At 38.7% G+C, this 18,833-nt stretch overlaps 1 protein-coding gene across 4 annotated transcripts in view; it reads left to right on the top strand.

Moving 5' to 3' along the window:
• Positions 1–18,559, top strand: part of LOC108717806 (ectodysplasin-A receptor-associated adapter protein) — a 23,282-nt gene extending 4,723 nt beyond the window's left edge. For 2 of the 4 annotated variants that reach the window (XM_018265161.2, XM_041564395.1), the window contains 5 exons: positions 6,891–6,949; positions 8,525–8,564; positions 12,529–12,605; positions 15,012–15,048; positions 16,473–18,559. In XM_018265161.2, the coding sequence (XP_018120650.1) occupies positions 6,891–6,949; positions 8,525–8,564; positions 12,529–12,605; positions 15,012–15,048; positions 16,473–16,855 (596 nt within the window). In that variant the 3' untranslated portion in view covers positions 16,856–18,559. Of the gene's footprint in view, positions 1–6,890; positions 6,950–8,524; positions 8,565–9,013; positions 9,786–12,528; positions 12,606–15,011; positions 15,049–16,472 lie in introns of those variants that run through there. The other 2 variants (XM_041564396.1, XM_041564394.1) reach the window with 2 other exon arrangements.
• The last annotated feature ends 274 nt before the right edge of the window (positions 18,560–18,833 follow it).

Below are 18,833 nucleotides of genomic sequence, written 5' to 3' on the forward strand. Positions count from 1 at the left end.
TCAGCCCCCTTTGACCCACTCCAACTCTAAAGTTTTAAGCAGGTAACAGGAGAGGGGTGGTGGCATCGAGGCTGCTGCCTCAGGATCACCCCTGTTACTTGCCCAGTAGAAAAGGGATGCTGAAAGGTTGGTTTGCCTGAGTAAACGGCTTCCATGTTCAATGAAAAGAACTGCCTTGAAAAACAAGCTTGTATATTAATTTTCACATAATGGGCATTGTAATTTAACTAGAATGTCTTTAGCAAATGTTTCTTGAATATTTAACTGCTGCTGTCTAACTTTCCTTATCACCTACCAATCCCTCCTGTACTTCTAATCCTGATGGGCTTGTGTTCTAACCTTCCATATCACCTACCCATCCCTCCCATACTTCTAATATTTTTACAAAGAGGGTGAAGATATGTTGAGTTCTAACATTGTTGGCTTGGTCAGTAGAAGATGTCTGGTAACGGAATGCTCCAGACATAGCAATAGCAGGAACACTAGTATTCTACAGAATAAAGATAAAATGAAAAGATAAAATAATCATTGGAAATTGTTTTGAGTAATGAATTTGATTATAATAAAGCAGTGGATGCTATAAACATTACACTAACATTTCAGTAGTGTGTTATAGTGCCTGTATAGATTAATTGTGGATGCACAAGTCTTTCTTGTTTTTCTCACCTTTATTAAATGCACAGTTTTAAAACATATTTCTTTCTGTATTACTCAAGATACTGGCTATGCGGGACGTTTCTAGATGACATTTCCTTGGCAAGTGTTAGCCAGTGCCCTGCTACATTGCATACATCTGCCATCCAAGATAAGAAACTAGCAGTGGTTTTAGGGGAAATTCCCACTATGCTGCTCAGTAGCTGTCAGGGCCACTGACCTCTAGGTTAAATGTGCTGACTGAGGAGGAAGCAGGAACTTGCACACAGACAGGGCAAAAGAGACTAAGCACATGCAGAATGGACAAGGCAAGCAAGTTATGCAAGACAGGTACAGGCAGAAAGGCAGCCAGAAGTCTAATAACAAGGTGCCACGGGTCAAAGTCAGGCACAGGGCAGGCAGCAAAATTTAGAATAAGAAACCAAGGTCAAGTACAAAGGTTCAATATTACAGCATGTATAGAGCAAGATGCTACTACCAGTGCCATTCTTAGCATTAGGCAAGGTGACAAAATGCCTAAAGTGACATTTTACCAGGGGCAACAGAATGCCATTATTAGATTGGAGAAGCGGTTATGGCGGAGCTCACCTCGGCGTTCAGCGTAGGTTTGTACAGCGCACCCACTGAGAATGTAACTCCACACTGTGTGTAATAATAAAGCCGGATTGATACTAAAACAGTGGTATTCCCTCCGTTGAATGGCCGGCGCTGCTAGCGAGGAATCATTTGCAACAGAATGCCATCCCTTGTAATCTTATGAGAAGAATTTCCATATTTTTAATGAGAAATTCAGTTCTATAACAAACATATGTAGCGAAATGTAGCAAATCTTTTTTACTTATTTATACTTCATTTTTACTTTATGTGCCCACTGGTGTTGAGCAGCGATGAACTAAACTGCCTTGTGGCAAAATTGCAAAATCCTAAAACTTTGCGCAATGCACTGAAGTCAGTGCGTGTTTATTCTTGCGTTTTTTCCCCTGCCAAAAGCATGTATTTTTGTGGCAAAATAAAACTTAAAATGAAATTGTAGCACAGATTCATGACATTTTTGCCACAATTTTGCCATAATTCTGGCCAAAAAAAATGGCTCATCCCTATTCTGGCATTCCAGCTGGTATTTATCTCTCTTTTTTTTAAAAATAATTGTTATTTGTATAGGCTTGTACCCTAACTAAACTAGAAGCTTAATCATTCTATGGTAGTTTTTTCAGAAGAATTGTGTTCTAAAGAGCTACCTCACCCTAATATTTTTTCCTGCTTTAATATATGCTGCACATCAGTAGTGAACTAGAGATTGCTCAATCTCAGTATGTGCTTGTTGTTTGTAGCCATTACACAAGACATTTGAGTTGAGTAACAAATACATGAATCAATACATATCTAAACAGCTCTAAACATTTTTTTTTGCAAATAATGTTTAATGATGGTTCCCCTTTAAAGGGCTTGTTCACCTTCTAATCAGTTTTCTTCTGTTTAGGTGTTTTCAGATAGTACACCAGAAATAAAAGGCTTTTTTCCAGTTGCTTTCTATTTTTTATTTTAACTTTTTCTAATATTAAAGTTTCAAGTTCTGTTCTCCCATGATTGAGCAAACAGAACTTCTTCCCCAGTTCCCAAAGAAGGCCTCAATATGTGAAACAGAGGGACATTAAAGATATGTTTCACTAAGAATCAGTGTTCTATTTAGCAGTGCTAGAGGTAGGTACACACAGGTAGGGGAAGATTTACCTAGGGTCAAATATCGAGGGTTAATTAACCCTCGATATTTGACCGTCGAAGTAAAATCCTTTGACTTCGAATATCGAAGTCGAAGGATTTTGCAATATTCCTATGATCGAACGATCGAAGGAATAATCGTTCAATCGAACAAATAAATCCTTCGAATCAAACGATTTGAAGGGTTTTAATCCATTGATCGAACGATTATCCTTCGATCAGAAAATTGTTAGGAAGACTATGGGGACCTTCCCCATAGGCTAACATTGGCCTCGGTAGGTTTTAGGTGGCGAACTAGGGGGGTCGAGGAAATTTTTAAAGAGACAGTACTTCGACTATCGAATGGTCGAATAGTCGAACGATTTTTAGTTCGAATCGTTCGTTTCGAAGGTCGTAGTCGAAGGTCGAAGTAGCCCATTCGATGGTCGAAGTAGCCAAAAAAACATTCGAAATCCGAACTATTTTTCCTCTATTCCTTCACTCAAACTAAGTAAGTGGGCCCCCTAGTGTATTCACTCGAATGCCTCTATTAAGCAGGTCGATTGTGATAAGTGTAGATTGAGAAATGCTGACGTTAAATAGGAGGTGCTGGTTATATAAATAAACTTCAGTTCCTTTGTTTCTCAGAAGCAGGTTTGACAATTCCATCAAACGATTCAGTATGCATCCAGCCAAATGTTAATAATAGCATGTACAAACCATGATTCCGTTCATGTTTAGACAGATGCAGGCTCATCATACGTGTCTTCCGTTCATGCAGGTCGCTGCATGCAATATTTAGTTGATGTGGAATTCTCATTTCAGGCGACGCTTCCATTTGTGCATTAGAATGCAGCATTTGTAACTTTATCCGCATTCTGCTTCAGTCAGTCTTTTAGGAACTGCTGTTAACCCGTTATTGCCTTTGAATCTCAAATCCACACAAAACACGTTTATTCACAGTACATGACATCTTTATCACAATTACAGTAATTTAAAATGTAAATGATGAAATGTGAATTAATTTCTTTTTGAAAATACTTTGTAGAGTGAATTCCATGATCCATCAGGGAGATTCCTGCACCCTGTACCACCCTGAGTCGCCTTTTGCGATGCCAACTACCCCTCACCTCTCCAGCGCTTATCTTGCCAGTGCCGGAGGGGCTTTGCGGGGGGGGACTATTAATAGGTGAACGAAACTTGCAGCAAAAGAACCCCATGATAATGCTATTTTAATTGGGGGCCAGTGTTCAGTGTTTTAATGCAGCATTCAGATTTGGGCGAATCCAAATGCCTAACCCTCCTGAATCTGAAAATCACATGAACAAGGTGAAATGTTTTTTTTTCTTTTTAACCTTTCTTGTCCTCATTTGCATATGCAACTTTCAGACCAGTTTGCGATTCTTCATGAAAGATTGAAGGATTTGCACAAAATAATCCCAAAATAGTGGAGCATCAGGGCCGCTCCTACAATGAGGCAAGGTGAGAGGCAAAAAGCGCCTCTTGTAGCGTTTTAACCCGGAAATTCAACACCCCTACTGCCAAGAGCGCTATTGCGCTCAATGCATTAGTGATGCTGCCCCCCTTAGACCCGCTCCGATGCTATTATTTAAGCGTGGAGCGGGAGAGAGGGGGGGCGGCAGCAGCCCCGGAATCGCCGCTGTGGATCATCCCTAGTTTTAATGTCACACAATGATACTAGAATTGTGGGGGAAAACACTGCATTGTGGGTAATAAGCATTGTGATTTGTATCTCAAAATGACACGTTGCACAATGTACTTTTTATGGGTGATGTTTGGGTGTTCCACTAAGGAAGCACTATGGGGCAAATTTACTAAAGGGCGAAGTGGCTAACGCTAGTGAAAATTCGCCTGCGTGACGTCATTTCGTTACTTCGGTGATTTACTAACTCGTGCTGGCGTAAATTCGCTACTTCGCACCATTACGCTAGGCGAAGTTGAGCTATGGCGAAGGGACGTAACTACGCTAATTCACTTGCACATTTTACTGAACGTTATATCTTGCGCCAGACTTGCCTTCGCCACCTCAGACCAGGCGAAGTGCAATAGAGTAGATAGGGCTTGCTTCAAAAAAGTTTCAATCTTTTCTAAGTCCCAAAAAACGCTGGTGTCTTTTACTTTTTTAAGGGTGAAAGGCTCAAAAAGATAGTAAATTTTTTTGGGGTGCCCTCCTTCCCCCCTACATTTCCTAACATATGGCACATATACTATACAGTGGGCACATGTATAGGGCAAAATAACAACTCTATTTTATTATATGAAGCTTTCCCAGCTTGTGTAGTGTAATGTATTTGCTGCTACATATACATCCATTGTACTTTAACTTGGCTCCATATGCAAGTTAGGCATCGCTAGCGTAACTTCGCTTTGCTTGATGAATTAACGCTAGCGCAACTTCGCTGCCTTTCGCCTCCCTGAGCGCAACTTCGGATTTTAGTGAATTAGCGGCTCCCTGGCGAAACTTCGCCTGGCGAAGCCAACACTTGCGCAACTTCGGAGGTAAGTAAATTTGCCCCTTTGGCTGCAGTCTCTATCATCATTTATTTATAGAGAGCCAGCAAGTTACACAGTGAATTACAAACAATATATCCAAGAAATATTACAAACAAATGCTAAAGAATAACATTTATACTAGGAGGGCCCTGCTCGAAGAGCTTACAAACTAAAAGTGTGGGTCTATGAATGCAGATTTGCAGAAAAGGATACTCTTGTTGCCTAATTTTTAAACATCTTTTTCAGGGGAAATAAATGCAGGATAAATGTTCTGTATAAACAAGGAATATTTTTCTGTAACGATTTGCAAATAGACTTGATAGAAAAACCCATCAAGCATTTCAGTCAAATCGTGTTGGAGTCTTGCATTGTTTGGCCTTGACTGGGTATTTCTGAGTTTCCAAAGAGGGTGGAGGAAACCTGACATCTGTCAGCATAAGATAACTGGAAATTTTCCTTAGAAAGAACTTATCTGTTAGTGTAGAGAGTTTCTCTGGGCTTCCATAATAGTCTGTTTATTTGCAGTTAAAGAGAAATTGATATTTTCTCTCCCCCAAAAAATAAGCAAACAAAAAATAAAAATAACCCCCCATAAATATCTCAGTTATTCGATTTTTATTATTTGTGTTAACATTTCTTCCCCCAAAACACTATATCTATAGTATCAAAGTGCAAAAAAACATGCAATTCCCCCACTACATATAATTTTTTTCACCCAGAGTACCAGCTCCTTTGCAACTGCTGCAAGTTTCCATATAATTGTGCATTCGTCCCCAGGTGCAAACCATGCTGGAATAGAGGTGCATAGCTTGCATCTGTTTGTAGATGTCGCACAAGTTTCAATCATATCATTATAGGTGTCAACAGGGTGGGGAATGGGAATTCTCTTACACACCCTCAAATTGTGCATGATCACAGGCAGAAATAAAAAATAAAATGTGTGCGAGTACAAAACACAAAGGGAACCTTGCACTTAAAGGAGAACTAAACCCTGAAAATTAATATGGCTAAAATTACATTTTATATACTGAACGTATTGCATCAGACTAAAGTTTCAGCTTCTCAATAGCAGCAATGATCCAGGACTTCAAACTTTTCACAGGGGGTCAGCGCAGAGCATGTGCAGAGAATCAGCAGAAAAGAAGATGGGGAGCTACTGGGGCATATTTGGAGACACAGATCTTTACTGCTAGAGAGCTGTGGTTGCCTTGGGCTGGTATAGGAGGCCAAAAAAATGTATAACATTTCTAGCTACTTCTTTATGACAAGTGTAAAAACAGAAGGAAAGGTCTTTTAACTTGGGGTGCCTAACTTTTAGGCACCTCCAAGGGGCAGATTTATCAAAGGTCGAGGTGAATTTTCGATTGAAAATAATTCTAATTTCGAGCTATTTTTTGTGTACTTCAACTAGGGAATAGTCCAAATTCAATTTGAATTTGAAAAAAATTCAAAATTTGACTTTGACCATTCGCCATCTAAAACCTGCAGAATTGCGGTTTTAGCCTATGGGGGACCTCCTAGAACCTATTTGGAGTCACTTGGTGGACTTTGAAAAATTTAAGTTTTTTGGGGGAAAAACTTTGTATCGAATTTGATCGAATGTGCTATTCCTTCGATTTGTACAATTTGAATTCGGCCAAATACGGACCTATTAGATGGAAAACTGACCTGTTCGGCCAAAAAAGAAAAACTTCTACTTAATTTCGGTTGGTCTTTTTGAATTTCAATTTTTTTTTCAATTCGAAATTCGACCCTTGATAAATATGCTCCCAAGTGATTGCATTAACTTACCTGAAACCCTGGGCCGGTGCTCCTATCAAAATAAAACTGCACCGGGCCTGGGATTCTTTCAGCGATCTTCCATCTCCTTTAAGCCTTGGTCAGGCTTGACAACATGCACAATCAATTTTCACAGAGAGAAAGTAATGGGACAAAGCAGATCCAGTCACAGGACAGGGTTCAGTTGCACACCACTGTTTTTCCAAGCTATAGGACTAAATCTCACAAAAAATTTGTTTTAACAGATCATGAGCCCAAAGAACCAGTGGAAGATACTGAACCCAGCACTTTACTATATGAAACGGTGAGTATTGTTTTGAACCATTCCATTATAAGCAGGTGGAACAAATAAAAGTTACTGCTTGCATTTATGAAACAGGAATATTTAAAACAGGTATGAGACCAGCTATCCAGAATGCTCTGGACCTGGGGTTTTCTGGATACCAATTTTTTTCTGTAATTTGGATCTTCATACCTTAAGTCTACTAGAAAAAACTGTTTTTGCTTCTAAGTTCTGCTTTCGTTATACTGCCTGGGCTGGAGAAAAGCAAAGATGGAGGAAGCCAAAAAGACAACACTGCTTCTGGTGTTTATACAAATGGCCTGTAGATGTCACTGTGCTCAGACATACTGTGCATACTTCCTGGTAGCTTAAAAGTGAAAGTGAAAGTTTAATGTTATGTAATACCTGCATGATCCAAAACATAACAGGGTTATGACACATGAAGCATTATCACCACTATCACAGTTACCACTTACTCAGACACTTGAATGGGAAACTCTGTCTCTTGGCACCTGCTTCTAGCATTCAAAAGTGTGATTTCTAGTCATACTAGTGGGTACCATGCAAACTGCCAGCAGCATAGCTACCCAGGGGTCATTGCCCTAAATCTTCCAGCTACTGTGAATAACACCCAGTCTCTCAGAAATTCACAGGCGCGATACCGGCCCCTCTGCCACCTGAGGTGTCCCCCTCCACTATGCCATCATAGGGGGTCCAGGATGCTAGCACAGAGAGCACAATTGAATTCCCCGTTCTAGAAGAACTGAATTTCCGGGCTCAAAACCAGAAATTTGGCTTTTAAAGGGTACCTGTTGCCAGAAAATATTTTCCCCCCACCAAAGGTGCAGGCTAATAGAGCCCACAGTCCTGTTGGGGGTAAAAGTAGGTTTTTTAATTGCCCCCCCCCACACCAGCGGTAGGACACCCACACCAAGAGGGAGTTCCCGGTTCTAGCGGAATGTTGGGGCACGCGCATGTGCATAAGGATGGCGCAGCTTGCTCATTATATATGCATGTAATGTCAGAAGCTGTATAATGCACATGGCTTGGTCGCTCACACCAGGAGCTCCCTCCCGGTGCAAATGTCCTAAAGCTGGTGGGGCCAATTTAAAAAAAAACAACTACTGTCACCCCCAACCTTTGGTGCGGGAAAATATTTTGGCATTTTCGCCCCCCCCCTTGGTAACCAATGGAGCACTGCCTCCTGAGGCGAGTTTCTAAACTTGCCTCATTACAGCAGCGCCCCTTGAAAATTTACACCTCTCTAGATTAATTTTAATAACTGGGAATCACTTAGGTCTGAATCTAACCATAAATCTATGACAGAAGAATATAGATAAGAGAGAGACATGGCTGCTGTGCTAGGCTACTATCTGGCTAGACCACTGGGATACATTTAAAAAATTAGGATATGGGAAAGAGACAAATACTCAAACATTAAAAAAATTGTACCCAAGTAGACATACAGAAAAAAATTTGATTGTTAGAGCAACCTGATTGAACCTGCCTGGTAATTACCTAAATAATAAACATTATTAATAAAGATCTTATCTCACTTGTATTACATGCGTAACATCGATGACATTTTTTCAACAGATAGAAAAGTATCCTCTGCAAGACACAGAACTTCCTAAAGGTAACGCATTTGTTCTATTCCTGGATACTTTCAGTTGAACAAGCTCAAATTTTTTAATACACGTTGTATGAAGGAGGCCACAAGCTCAAATTATGTTTCAATGAATACATTGCCGCTGTCCACAAGTACAAGACGCTTGCACTTGAGAATTCATCTCCAAAACACAAATTGAAAAAATTAGCTCCAATTTGGAAATTACCCAACGTGAACGCTAACAAATAAGAGAAAATTATGCTCACCACTAATTTTTAAATCTTTAAGCGGGGGTGTGATGAGGCTGTGACCACAAAATTCATACAGACAAAGTGCTCTGCACTCAACCCATTAACAATATACTGCATTTAAGAGATTGAGACATTTTGTGCCTTAGGCTACCAAAAAATGCCTTACCCTTTAAACAAAACAGGGATTGTTTGTCCATTAAGTTTAACCTGCAATTTACTTGCTGCTTTCCAGAATAAAATTTCCAAACTGGTAGCTTAAGGCACAAAATGTCTCAATGTCCTAAATATATTGCAGTGCAGTGGACTTCTTGTATTTTTCAACATGAACGCTTTAGATGAAAATTTTTTATATTCAAGTTTTCAAGTATTTTGCCCTTAATAAACCTTTAAAATTGAAGTTTCAGAAACACAAACGTGCCATCCTTTCGTTGCATTAATCTCAATGTGCAGTAAAAAACTTAAATTAGAATGTTGCTAAATTTGCTGTTTAGTGACCTTGTAGATTTATTTTCATGTTAATGATTGGTTAATCACAAGTATGTAGATGAGCCTGTGTGTCATAATGTTAGAAAGAGTGCAAGCACATATTTATGTCTGCGTTTAGTTGCATCATCACTAGGCAATGACATACTGGAACTGAAACTCGGAGTCTGTTTATGTGGCGTGTTCATGAGATAAGTACAAATGTAATATTTAACAAATTCTGTTGAAATAAATGCCATTATAACTTTACCCCTCTACTGTAAACATAAATGCACTTTCAAGTTTCTCATTGTCTCAGTTGGTATTTTCAGCTCTGGTATAATGTTCCTCCTCATAGCTCAGGGGCTCATGGAAAGTCCCCTCTTTGTTCTGTTTATCGATTTCCAAACAAAACATGGGTGCAACAACTCACCAGCACAGCTTGTGGTAGGGACTGTTTTACTGCAGAAGGAAAACAAACAGAGACACGTGTTAATCCAGTTCCTTACCAAGCCGGCAGCAAAGTATATTTACAGTATGTATATCGCATTATAGTGTATTTACAGGGATTGTGTCAAAGGAAATCTGTTTTTCAAAAGAGCAAACGTTATTTTATATAAGTAATTTTGAAATGTGACATATGGCTAGATATGTTGTCAGTTTCCCAGGTGCACTCAGCCATGTGCCTTGTGCTCTGATAAACATTTTACTGCTGAACTGCAAGCAGTGGTGTAACTTGGTTCTCTACTAAATTGGCGCAATGCAAACAGTGCCTTCTCCCCAGGCCCTATTCCCGGCCCTCTTGCAGCGCACATTGAGGCTTTCACAGTGCCACTATTTTAAAGGTATTATTCCTCCTCTTTTCACTTAACCTCTTTATTCTCCTAGTCTTTTATCTCTACATAATATACTCTATTCTTCCATTATTAAGCCTTTTAAAGAAATAGAGAATGGCCATGAAAAAGGCCAAATGGTTAGAAGCAAAAGGGCCCACTGACACCTGGGCCCACCGGGAGTTTTCCTGGTATCATGGTGGGCCATTCTGATACTGCCTAAGTATATTGCTGCAATTAAAGTTACAAAACCCAGATCTATTGTGAGTTAAGATATTTGAAATAGTTATAAAAATAGAAGATACCCCATGCAGGAGAATATACATCACTTGTTTCAAAGTCCTATGACCTTGCTTGCTATTAGGAAGAATTCAGTGGAACCCAAATTCATATGTCCTGGGGCTAGAGTAAACTGAAGCCCTTGCTCATCACTAAGTCCCTCATTGCCCTTTTAGTAGAGTTGGAATAGGGTAAATGATCAATAATTGGAAAACAGATGGCTCATTTTTCATGGACCCTCAATCAATAGCAGCCTCATAATGTTGGACTTTGTATATAATACTGGTGGTTGACGGACAAGAGGCACCATTGTCTGGAATATTCATGCTGCAAAGAATCCTCTTTACAAATCACCTTTGTGATAACCACCTACAGTGTTCCAGAACTTTAGTACGAGCTGGATGGATCAGAAAACTATTTACACATTTAGGTGGTTATTCATCAGAATCCGAATTTTTCAAAATTTTCAAATAAAAAAAGTCTGACCAAACTAGAATCCACGATTTACCTTTATTTATCAATAAGAAAATTTGCGTGTAAAATCCAAAATTTTTCATGAAATCGACAGAAAAACCCGAAATGTTTGGATTATGGTATGAAACACAGCGCGTACAATAATATCTTCAAATTGCAACTAGGACCTCTGTCTTCTACAGGACCTCGCCAGGTTGAAGATTTTCGAATTCTGACTTTTTGCAGTCTCAGGGTATAATAAACTGACATTTTAGGGTCAGGGCAGACGCTCAGATTCGGGGAGATTAGTCGCACCGAAGAAGAGGAGATTTTTTTGCAGTCTCGGGGTATAATAAACTGATATTTTAGGGTCAGCGCACATGCTCAGAGAAGAGGAGATTTGTCTCCTTGAATCTGAGCGTGTGCCCTGACCCTACAATGTCAGTTCACTTTTATGCAGCACACATTTTATCATGCATCTTAAATATATCATGAGATGAAAGGAGTCCCGCATTATGCAGGGCAGGGTAAATATTACAGGTGGAAACATTTGCTTTGACATTTTTAAATTAAATTATCATCTAAGTAATTACTGTGAATTCGACTTACTTGTAGCCAGCTTATAGTCCAGAAGAGCCATTTGATGTGCTCTGAGCCCAGGGGTGGCTAATCTTGCACTGCAGCAATTCAAAGCTCTTTATAGTACAGAGTTCCACTGGTAAAACATGCAGGAAAATATTTACTTTTAGAAGTGTTGCAATGCTTTACTATATACAGATATAATGGTTAGACGCTGATATCTTTCTTGCACAGACAAACCCATGAGTTCTAACCTATGGGTACAGGTAGATAATCATGGAGGCATAACAAACTTGGGCAGATGAGTTGTAGCAGATCACTTCTACATGTTACACTTAACTCATGTCTTGTCTCTGTTCAGTACTAGTAAAATGACACCAACCCATCAGGTGGAGTGAAAAAGCCTTTCTACTAAACCTTGTTATTGTACAAACACGTACAAAGGTCTTGCTCCCAATATCACAACTTGCACATTGCTGGGGTCCGTCCCAGGTTTTCTACTGGTGTTTTATGGAAAGGGTTGCAATCTGACCTTGAGGCTTATTGTCTCCATCTTAGGTGCAGTTATCTATAAAATTGTCTGTAAAACATTCCCCTGATTAACATATAACAAGCTTCTATAATATAATAAAAAGTGCAGTGAAGTTGTCCATTGCAGTAATATGTAATTACATGGATGCAGTCAGCAGGGGGTATGCCTAGAATTCCAGGGGTCACATGATCAGTGGCGGAACTAGATATTATACTGGGCCTCACTGCAAATTATTTTTCAGGTTCACAAAAAGTATAACATTTTACTTGTTTTGCCAATATTTATTGAAATTGTATATGAATTGGGCCTCATGGGGCCTTATACCTCCTAGGGCCAACTGAAGCTGCAGGGTCTGCCTACTCTGTAGTCACACCAATGCATGTGATATATTGTTCTTGCCCCCTTTTATGCAGCTTTTTTCCTCCATATGCCACTTTCTCCTTATTTCCTTCTTCCCCTTCTTCCCCTTGTGCCCCCTTCCCCTGTGTGTTCTATACCAGTGTTATTTATAAATAAAGTGAAGCAAGCATAATTCATGGGGGGGGAGTTTGACTTTGATAGGTATCAATTTTGCTAAAGGTTTACCTTTTTTCCTTCATAAGATGAATGTCTTATTCCGACTAAAAATCTAGATGATCCCGATGAAACCCCCACGTCAGACTCAGACAGAATTAAGCAGGTAAGTGATACATAATCTAAAGTATGAATCCTTGATATTTATAAATAAGCAATCATTTAAAGGAGAACTAAACCCTGACGACGAATATCGTTAGAAATGCTATATTTTTAACCAGACTGGCTTAGCATCTCAATAGTAGTAATGATTCAGCTGTGCACAAAGTTTTCCATCTTGGGTTTTGTTAGAAGTGTCTATGACACTGCACATGCTCAGTGGGCTCTGAGCAGCTGTTGAGAAGCCAAGCAGAAAATTAGGTTTGCTAATCATAAAAGCTGATGCTGCAGGGTTGATTACTTAATTCTGGTGCTAATTGTGATGGTTTCTGTTCTGTCATATAGTAATTATCTGTATTAAACAGCCTTATATTGTGACATTTCTATTCTATGTGTACTGTATATTGTGAGTGGCTCCCTAAGCTCAGTATGTGACAGCAGCACAGAGCATGTGCAGTGAATCAGCAGAAAAGAAGATGAGGAGCTACTGGTGCATCTTTGGAGACACAGATCTTTACTGCTAAAGGGCTGTTTGCCTTGGCCTGGTACAGAAGCCCAAAACATAATGTACAATATTTTTGACCTTCTTCTTTAGATAAGCTTTAGTTTTCCTTTAAAAGTGACAGACAAAGAAAGTGGTTCACATCTTTATACATCCAGATATTCTCAGAACATTTGATTTCTATATTAATAATCCTTAAAACATAATAAGATCTTGTTTGCACTGCTGCTAAGTCACAAATACTATACTAAAAACCTTGGTAATGGAGAGGTTGTGGATAAATGTAGTCTAATGTTATAGAAGTATTCAGCCTTGATGACGAGTTGAAAAAACAAACAAACAAAAAAAGATGTACTAACCCATAAAAACTTTAAAAAAAATGGTATGCATGGACTGTGTAAGAACACATTAATAGCTAGTGTCTTATTTCTTACTTCTACTACTGTTTTCAATAAAACCAAAATGGCTAATTCTTAGCAACTTTTCAACTGGACTTCATATTTTCTTTTCTATAGTTGAATTATTTGCCTTCTCCTTCTTAATCTTTCCAACTTTCACATGGGGGTCACTGACCCCATCTAAGAAAACAAATGCTCTATAAGGCTACACTTTTATTGTTTTTGCTAGTTTTTTTCAGTCGCTTTTTCATCATACTAAAGGTTATGATGAAAACTAAAAGTTAATTTAAAGGTGAGCAACCCCTTCAAACTATAAGGAATAGGTACAAATGATGCCTCCTTCTCCTGCCTGTGTGTTGAGATAGTAGGTTGATGTGATATAAATATTATGTAGCTGTTCCCAATGACTTCTTATGCCACCCTGTGCAGGAAGAGGTAGTGGACATTCAACAAGAGAAATCATGCGAGCCTCAGTTCTGAGCAGGTTGGCGAGAGTATTCATTACATCCATATGAGTTTAAGGGGTTATAAAATATGCTTGGTGCCCCAGAATGCAATATTTGATATTACTCAGTAAGCCACCATTGGGACAATGGATACCTTACATATATAAAGCCTGAGAGGGCAAGTAAATATTACATGCCTACTCCTATAACTTTAGTTAGGCATCATGCTACTAACCACTCCTAAAAACTGGATTTATTTCATTTCTATAGTCAAAGACAATATACACTGGAAACAAGGTTCCCGTACATTGTCTATATTTACTCCTATATTTATAGCAGGGTATATACTGTATATGTCACCAGACACCAGAATAAAGATGGGTACGGTTACCTAACACTGTTCTTCTTCCTTCTATTCTGTTTATAATTGAAGTGGGTGCATCAATGAGCATCAAACAGAGAGGACAAGTTCATTTTGACACCCTACATTTTTTTTATTGAGCTCATATATAACTCTGAAACTTCAGACCTATAGTAACAACAGCAAGCCTAGACAGATGATTAGGATTCCTCAAAGATCCTTGGCCACAAAGATCCTATAGTCTGTTTTTTCTGTCAATATGTTGTTCTTTATTGAATGTTAATGTAGATATACTATTATAGTGGGGCTCATTTATAAACACAGGCCTAATTTGCAACTGGACAGTAACTCATAGCAACCAATCAAGAAATAGGTTTTTTTCAGCCAACTGCAAGTAGAACAATGAAAGCAAACGTCTGATTAGTTGGTATGGGATACTGCCTAGGTACAAATTTGCCCAGTGTTTATAAATAATCCCCAGTACTTAGTTTGTACTTTTTCCCATTTTGTTTTTGTAATGAAGGACAGTCAGGAGGTAGAAGGGAGTCAACATTTATTTATTAACATGTGAGCTGTGGGTTATTTTCTGACAATGCTCCATTCTGCATTTATAGCAGTCATTTTGGAAAGATGGCTGATCAGCAGCTGGTCTTGTAATCAAACATGGCCAATACTAACAACATTTTTTCATGTGTTTATTATCTAGCCAGAAGAAAATGACTGTCCCTTAATGACCATAACAGGTAGGTATAATATAATGATGACATCCCGACACTTTGGTTCTGCAATTCTGCAATTCTGTGTTTGTCCACATTGTCTTTAATTGTTTATTAGCATTACCATTTCATAGATGCAATTATGCTGGCATTATGAGGAAAACACTGCATTAAGGTTAAATCAATTGTTCAATGTTAAAATAAAAACTGGGTAAATAGATAGGCTGTGCAAAATAAAAAATGTTTCTAATATAGTTAGTTAGCCAAAAATGTAATGTATAAAGGCTGGAGTGACTGAATGTCTAACATAATAGCCAGAACACTACTTCCTGCTTTTGCAACTCTTTTGGTTTCCACATAAGCAGGAAGTTGTATTCTGTTCTGTTATGTTAGACATCTACATTTTTGGCTAACTAAATATATTAGAAACATTTTTTATTTTGCACAGTCTATCTTTTTATCCGGTTTTTATTTTTACTGTAAACTGTTCCTTTAAAATAACATGGCTACTTGCACACAGTGGCGTACATACTGGGGGAGCAGGGGGTGCGACTGGGCCAGGGCCCGCACCCCCTCAGGGCCCCCTGGCAGCTCGCACGCCACTGGATTCCGCATAGAAAATAACGTACAGAGGGGGGCGGGGGGTCCCGGCTGCACATCCCGCGCCAGGGCCCCCTCTAGTTACATTACTACTTGCACACTTCACTAGCTCCTTACCTATAGTGTTTTAACTGTTGCAAACTGACTTTTCTAGCAGTTTTTTTTTATCACTGAACAACATGCATATATGCCCTTAGGTTCCCTTGTCTTCCCTTTCTTTTAAAGCCTTACATTGAAGGGCAACTATCGCAAAAATGAAAATTTAATAAGAGCTTCGGCATACCAAAATAAGAAATTTTCTAAATACAATCAATTTACTATTCTGTACCGTTTCTGAAAAAATCAAGTTTATCTTCACTATCCCTCTCACAGCATCTCTTCATGCAGGAGTTGGGTGTCTCCTTGGGTGTCTCCTTTTGCCTAGAAGATATATTAGAGCTCACTCTATTAAAATCACCAGACATCATGTCTCTCTACATGCAGGATTTGTGCAAAAGGCAGTAATTTTGTTATATTTTGTTTGTACTGGAATCAGTTATTTGAGTGAGCTCAAATACATCTGCTAGGAAAGAAAGCCCCCCATAAGATATATTGGATCTAACTGTCAATAAATATCTGACACCCAACTACTGCAAGAAGACAGAATGAAGAGAAACAGATGCTGAGAGATGGAGAGTGAGGATAAACTTGATTATTTCAGAAACTATGCAGAATATTTAATTGATTGTATATAGAAAGTTCCAAATTTCAGTATGATGAAGCTTATATTAAATTTAAGTGATAGTTCCCCTTTAAGTTAAATTCAACATTACTCAGGGTTTTCTTCCATATTCAAATATTTTCACTTACAGGTTTATCCAGGATCAAAAACGTATGCCAAGAAAGCAGTGAGAGCTGCAGCTTGGCCCCAACCATAAGTGATATTCTGAATGATGAGGATCTGCTGTACATTCTCAAGCTTAAGCTTGATCCTTGCCACCCAACCATAAAGAACTGGAGAAACTTTGCCAGCAAATGGGGAATGAATTACGACGAATTATGTTTCCTCGAGCAGAAGCAACAAAGTCCCACAATTGGATTTTTATTACGTAACAGTGAAAGGACAGTGGAGCAACTCATTGACCTGTGCAAGCTTTATCAAAGGGCTGATGTCCAGAAGGTGTTATCAAAATGGGTAAATGTGGATTGGCCAATGAGAGTATATAAAAAACCACAAGAGCAATGTCTATCATGAACTACTGATAAACTCATAGCAGTGTAAAGTAGAGAAGTGCTCCTTTCCACTGACACAGTGTTGGGCTATTCTTACTGTACTCATGGCATCTCTGCACCAGGCCACTACTCACTAGTACCATTGTGTCATCTTCTTCATTTGCGAGAACATTAAACATAAAACCCATTGTATTTTTATAAGAACAGACTTCATACGTGTTCATAGCTCTGATCTAGTATAAAGCATTTTGCTTACAGTAAGTATAGAAGCTTGTATTAGAGTCCTGCGCTGAACCAATTTACGAGACCCGGACTGGACCCGAACCTGAAACCCACAGTCTGCGACCCGAACCGCAACACATTTTAATCTGCTACCTGACCCCGGCCTGCAACTGCCTGATCTGCAGCCTGATCTGCAACCTGTCGAACACCATTAAACAGGAAGTTCTGTTGTTGCAAATCGGACGTGACGTCATTAAAGGTGGGCGGGGACAGAAAAAAGGTTTGTAAAATTTTAAAAGGAGTAAAATATAGACAATATAACATAAGATAAGACCTGCAGACCCGCGACTCGCAGACCCGGATTTATACCCATACCTGAAAATCCTACCCTCATCCCTCTGAGTACCTGCTTTTTTTGTGGGTACCCAACCTGCTGCAGGACTGTAGCTTGCATCAGTAAAACTTGTATGTGGTTCAAATAAAGCAGCTTTGTGGTCAAGGTTAAGTACACAGGAGCAGATAACATTCTGAATGAATACCTTTTTTCAATTAGTTATTCCCAGCTTATAATGCCCCTTAAATATAAAGGGCAGCCCGATCTTCAAAACACATTCTTTATTCAAGAAAATAAACCCACATTCCTTATTGCACATTTTACTGTAGATCAGCTAGGGTACTGGTTATGTAACAAGGCAAAGAAAATAAAAAGAACATGACATATAAAAGTCCTAGAGGCAGCAAGAGAAAAACTATATAAATAAAAAGAATTGTTCTCATCAGTTTACACATGATGCCTGGGTGAATTTGCTCCAGGATTACAGCTCAAGGTGAAGGTATTAGACCAATGTAAAAACACTTTATTTTAGGCAAATAGTATATGTACACAAAGCCTTACGCGTTTTATGCAGTTAGAGACTTAATCATAAGCTCAGAGGAAAAAATGACCAAAGCCAGCAGGGTGAAGTGGATATGTTATGCTTTCAACACCGACTACTGGAACAGAGAACATGGAGCCAGATTTACACAGATCAGATGGAATTATCATTGGATGATTCTGTTGCCTTTTAATACAGCTGCAAACTGTGGAGAGCAGGGGAATAATTTATTGCACAACATTGCTATATGAATACACTAATGTTGCTGGACTAGAGGTCCCAGTATGCCTTAACCTTGATAATGTGTTACATTATTATGGGATTTTTAATCACTTTTTGAGAAAAGTGTGGATGTGCAGTGCAGCGGTGTAGATGTGCAGTGTAGATGTCCTTTAAGAAAGGTCTGCTAAGGATAAATACATAAATATAAATTCTAAATTTGAAGGAATTTATGCTTTGAAATATTGCAAATTTTCAAAATGTTTCCTATTTTTTGGATGCCAAATTAAAAACAGAACTTAAATGGATTTCATTAGTGAAAGTAAAAAGGGCAAACCTCAGCTTACAATATGTTTATACAGTGAACAGTGAATGTTTTTCCTTTTATTAAAGATTGAAATTTTGTGTGATTTTGTGTGCTTTATTATATATATAATGCTTCTCACATTAAAAAAGACACAGTTAGGGTTTCATGGTTGTCAGACAAATATTTTATAGTGCTGTACAGTCTTTCAAGTATAACCTGTTCAATTCACCAAAATCCCCCCCCCCAAAAAAAGCTGCAGATGGAACTCAACTCTTGATCAGTTTTTAATGTGTATGCTAAACATTAATCATTTAATAATGTGTGTATGTGTACACTTTGCTCATATCCTCTTTTTTTTATGGAAACAAACTGTGTAT

This window comes from Xenopus laevis, chromosome 5S, assembly GCF_017654675.1.
Source record: "Xenopus laevis strain J_2021 chromosome 5S, Xenopus_laevis_v10.1, whole genome shotgun sequence".
In the NCBI taxonomy this organism is placed as follows: Eukaryota; Metazoa; Chordata; class Amphibia; order Anura; family Pipidae; genus Xenopus; species Xenopus laevis.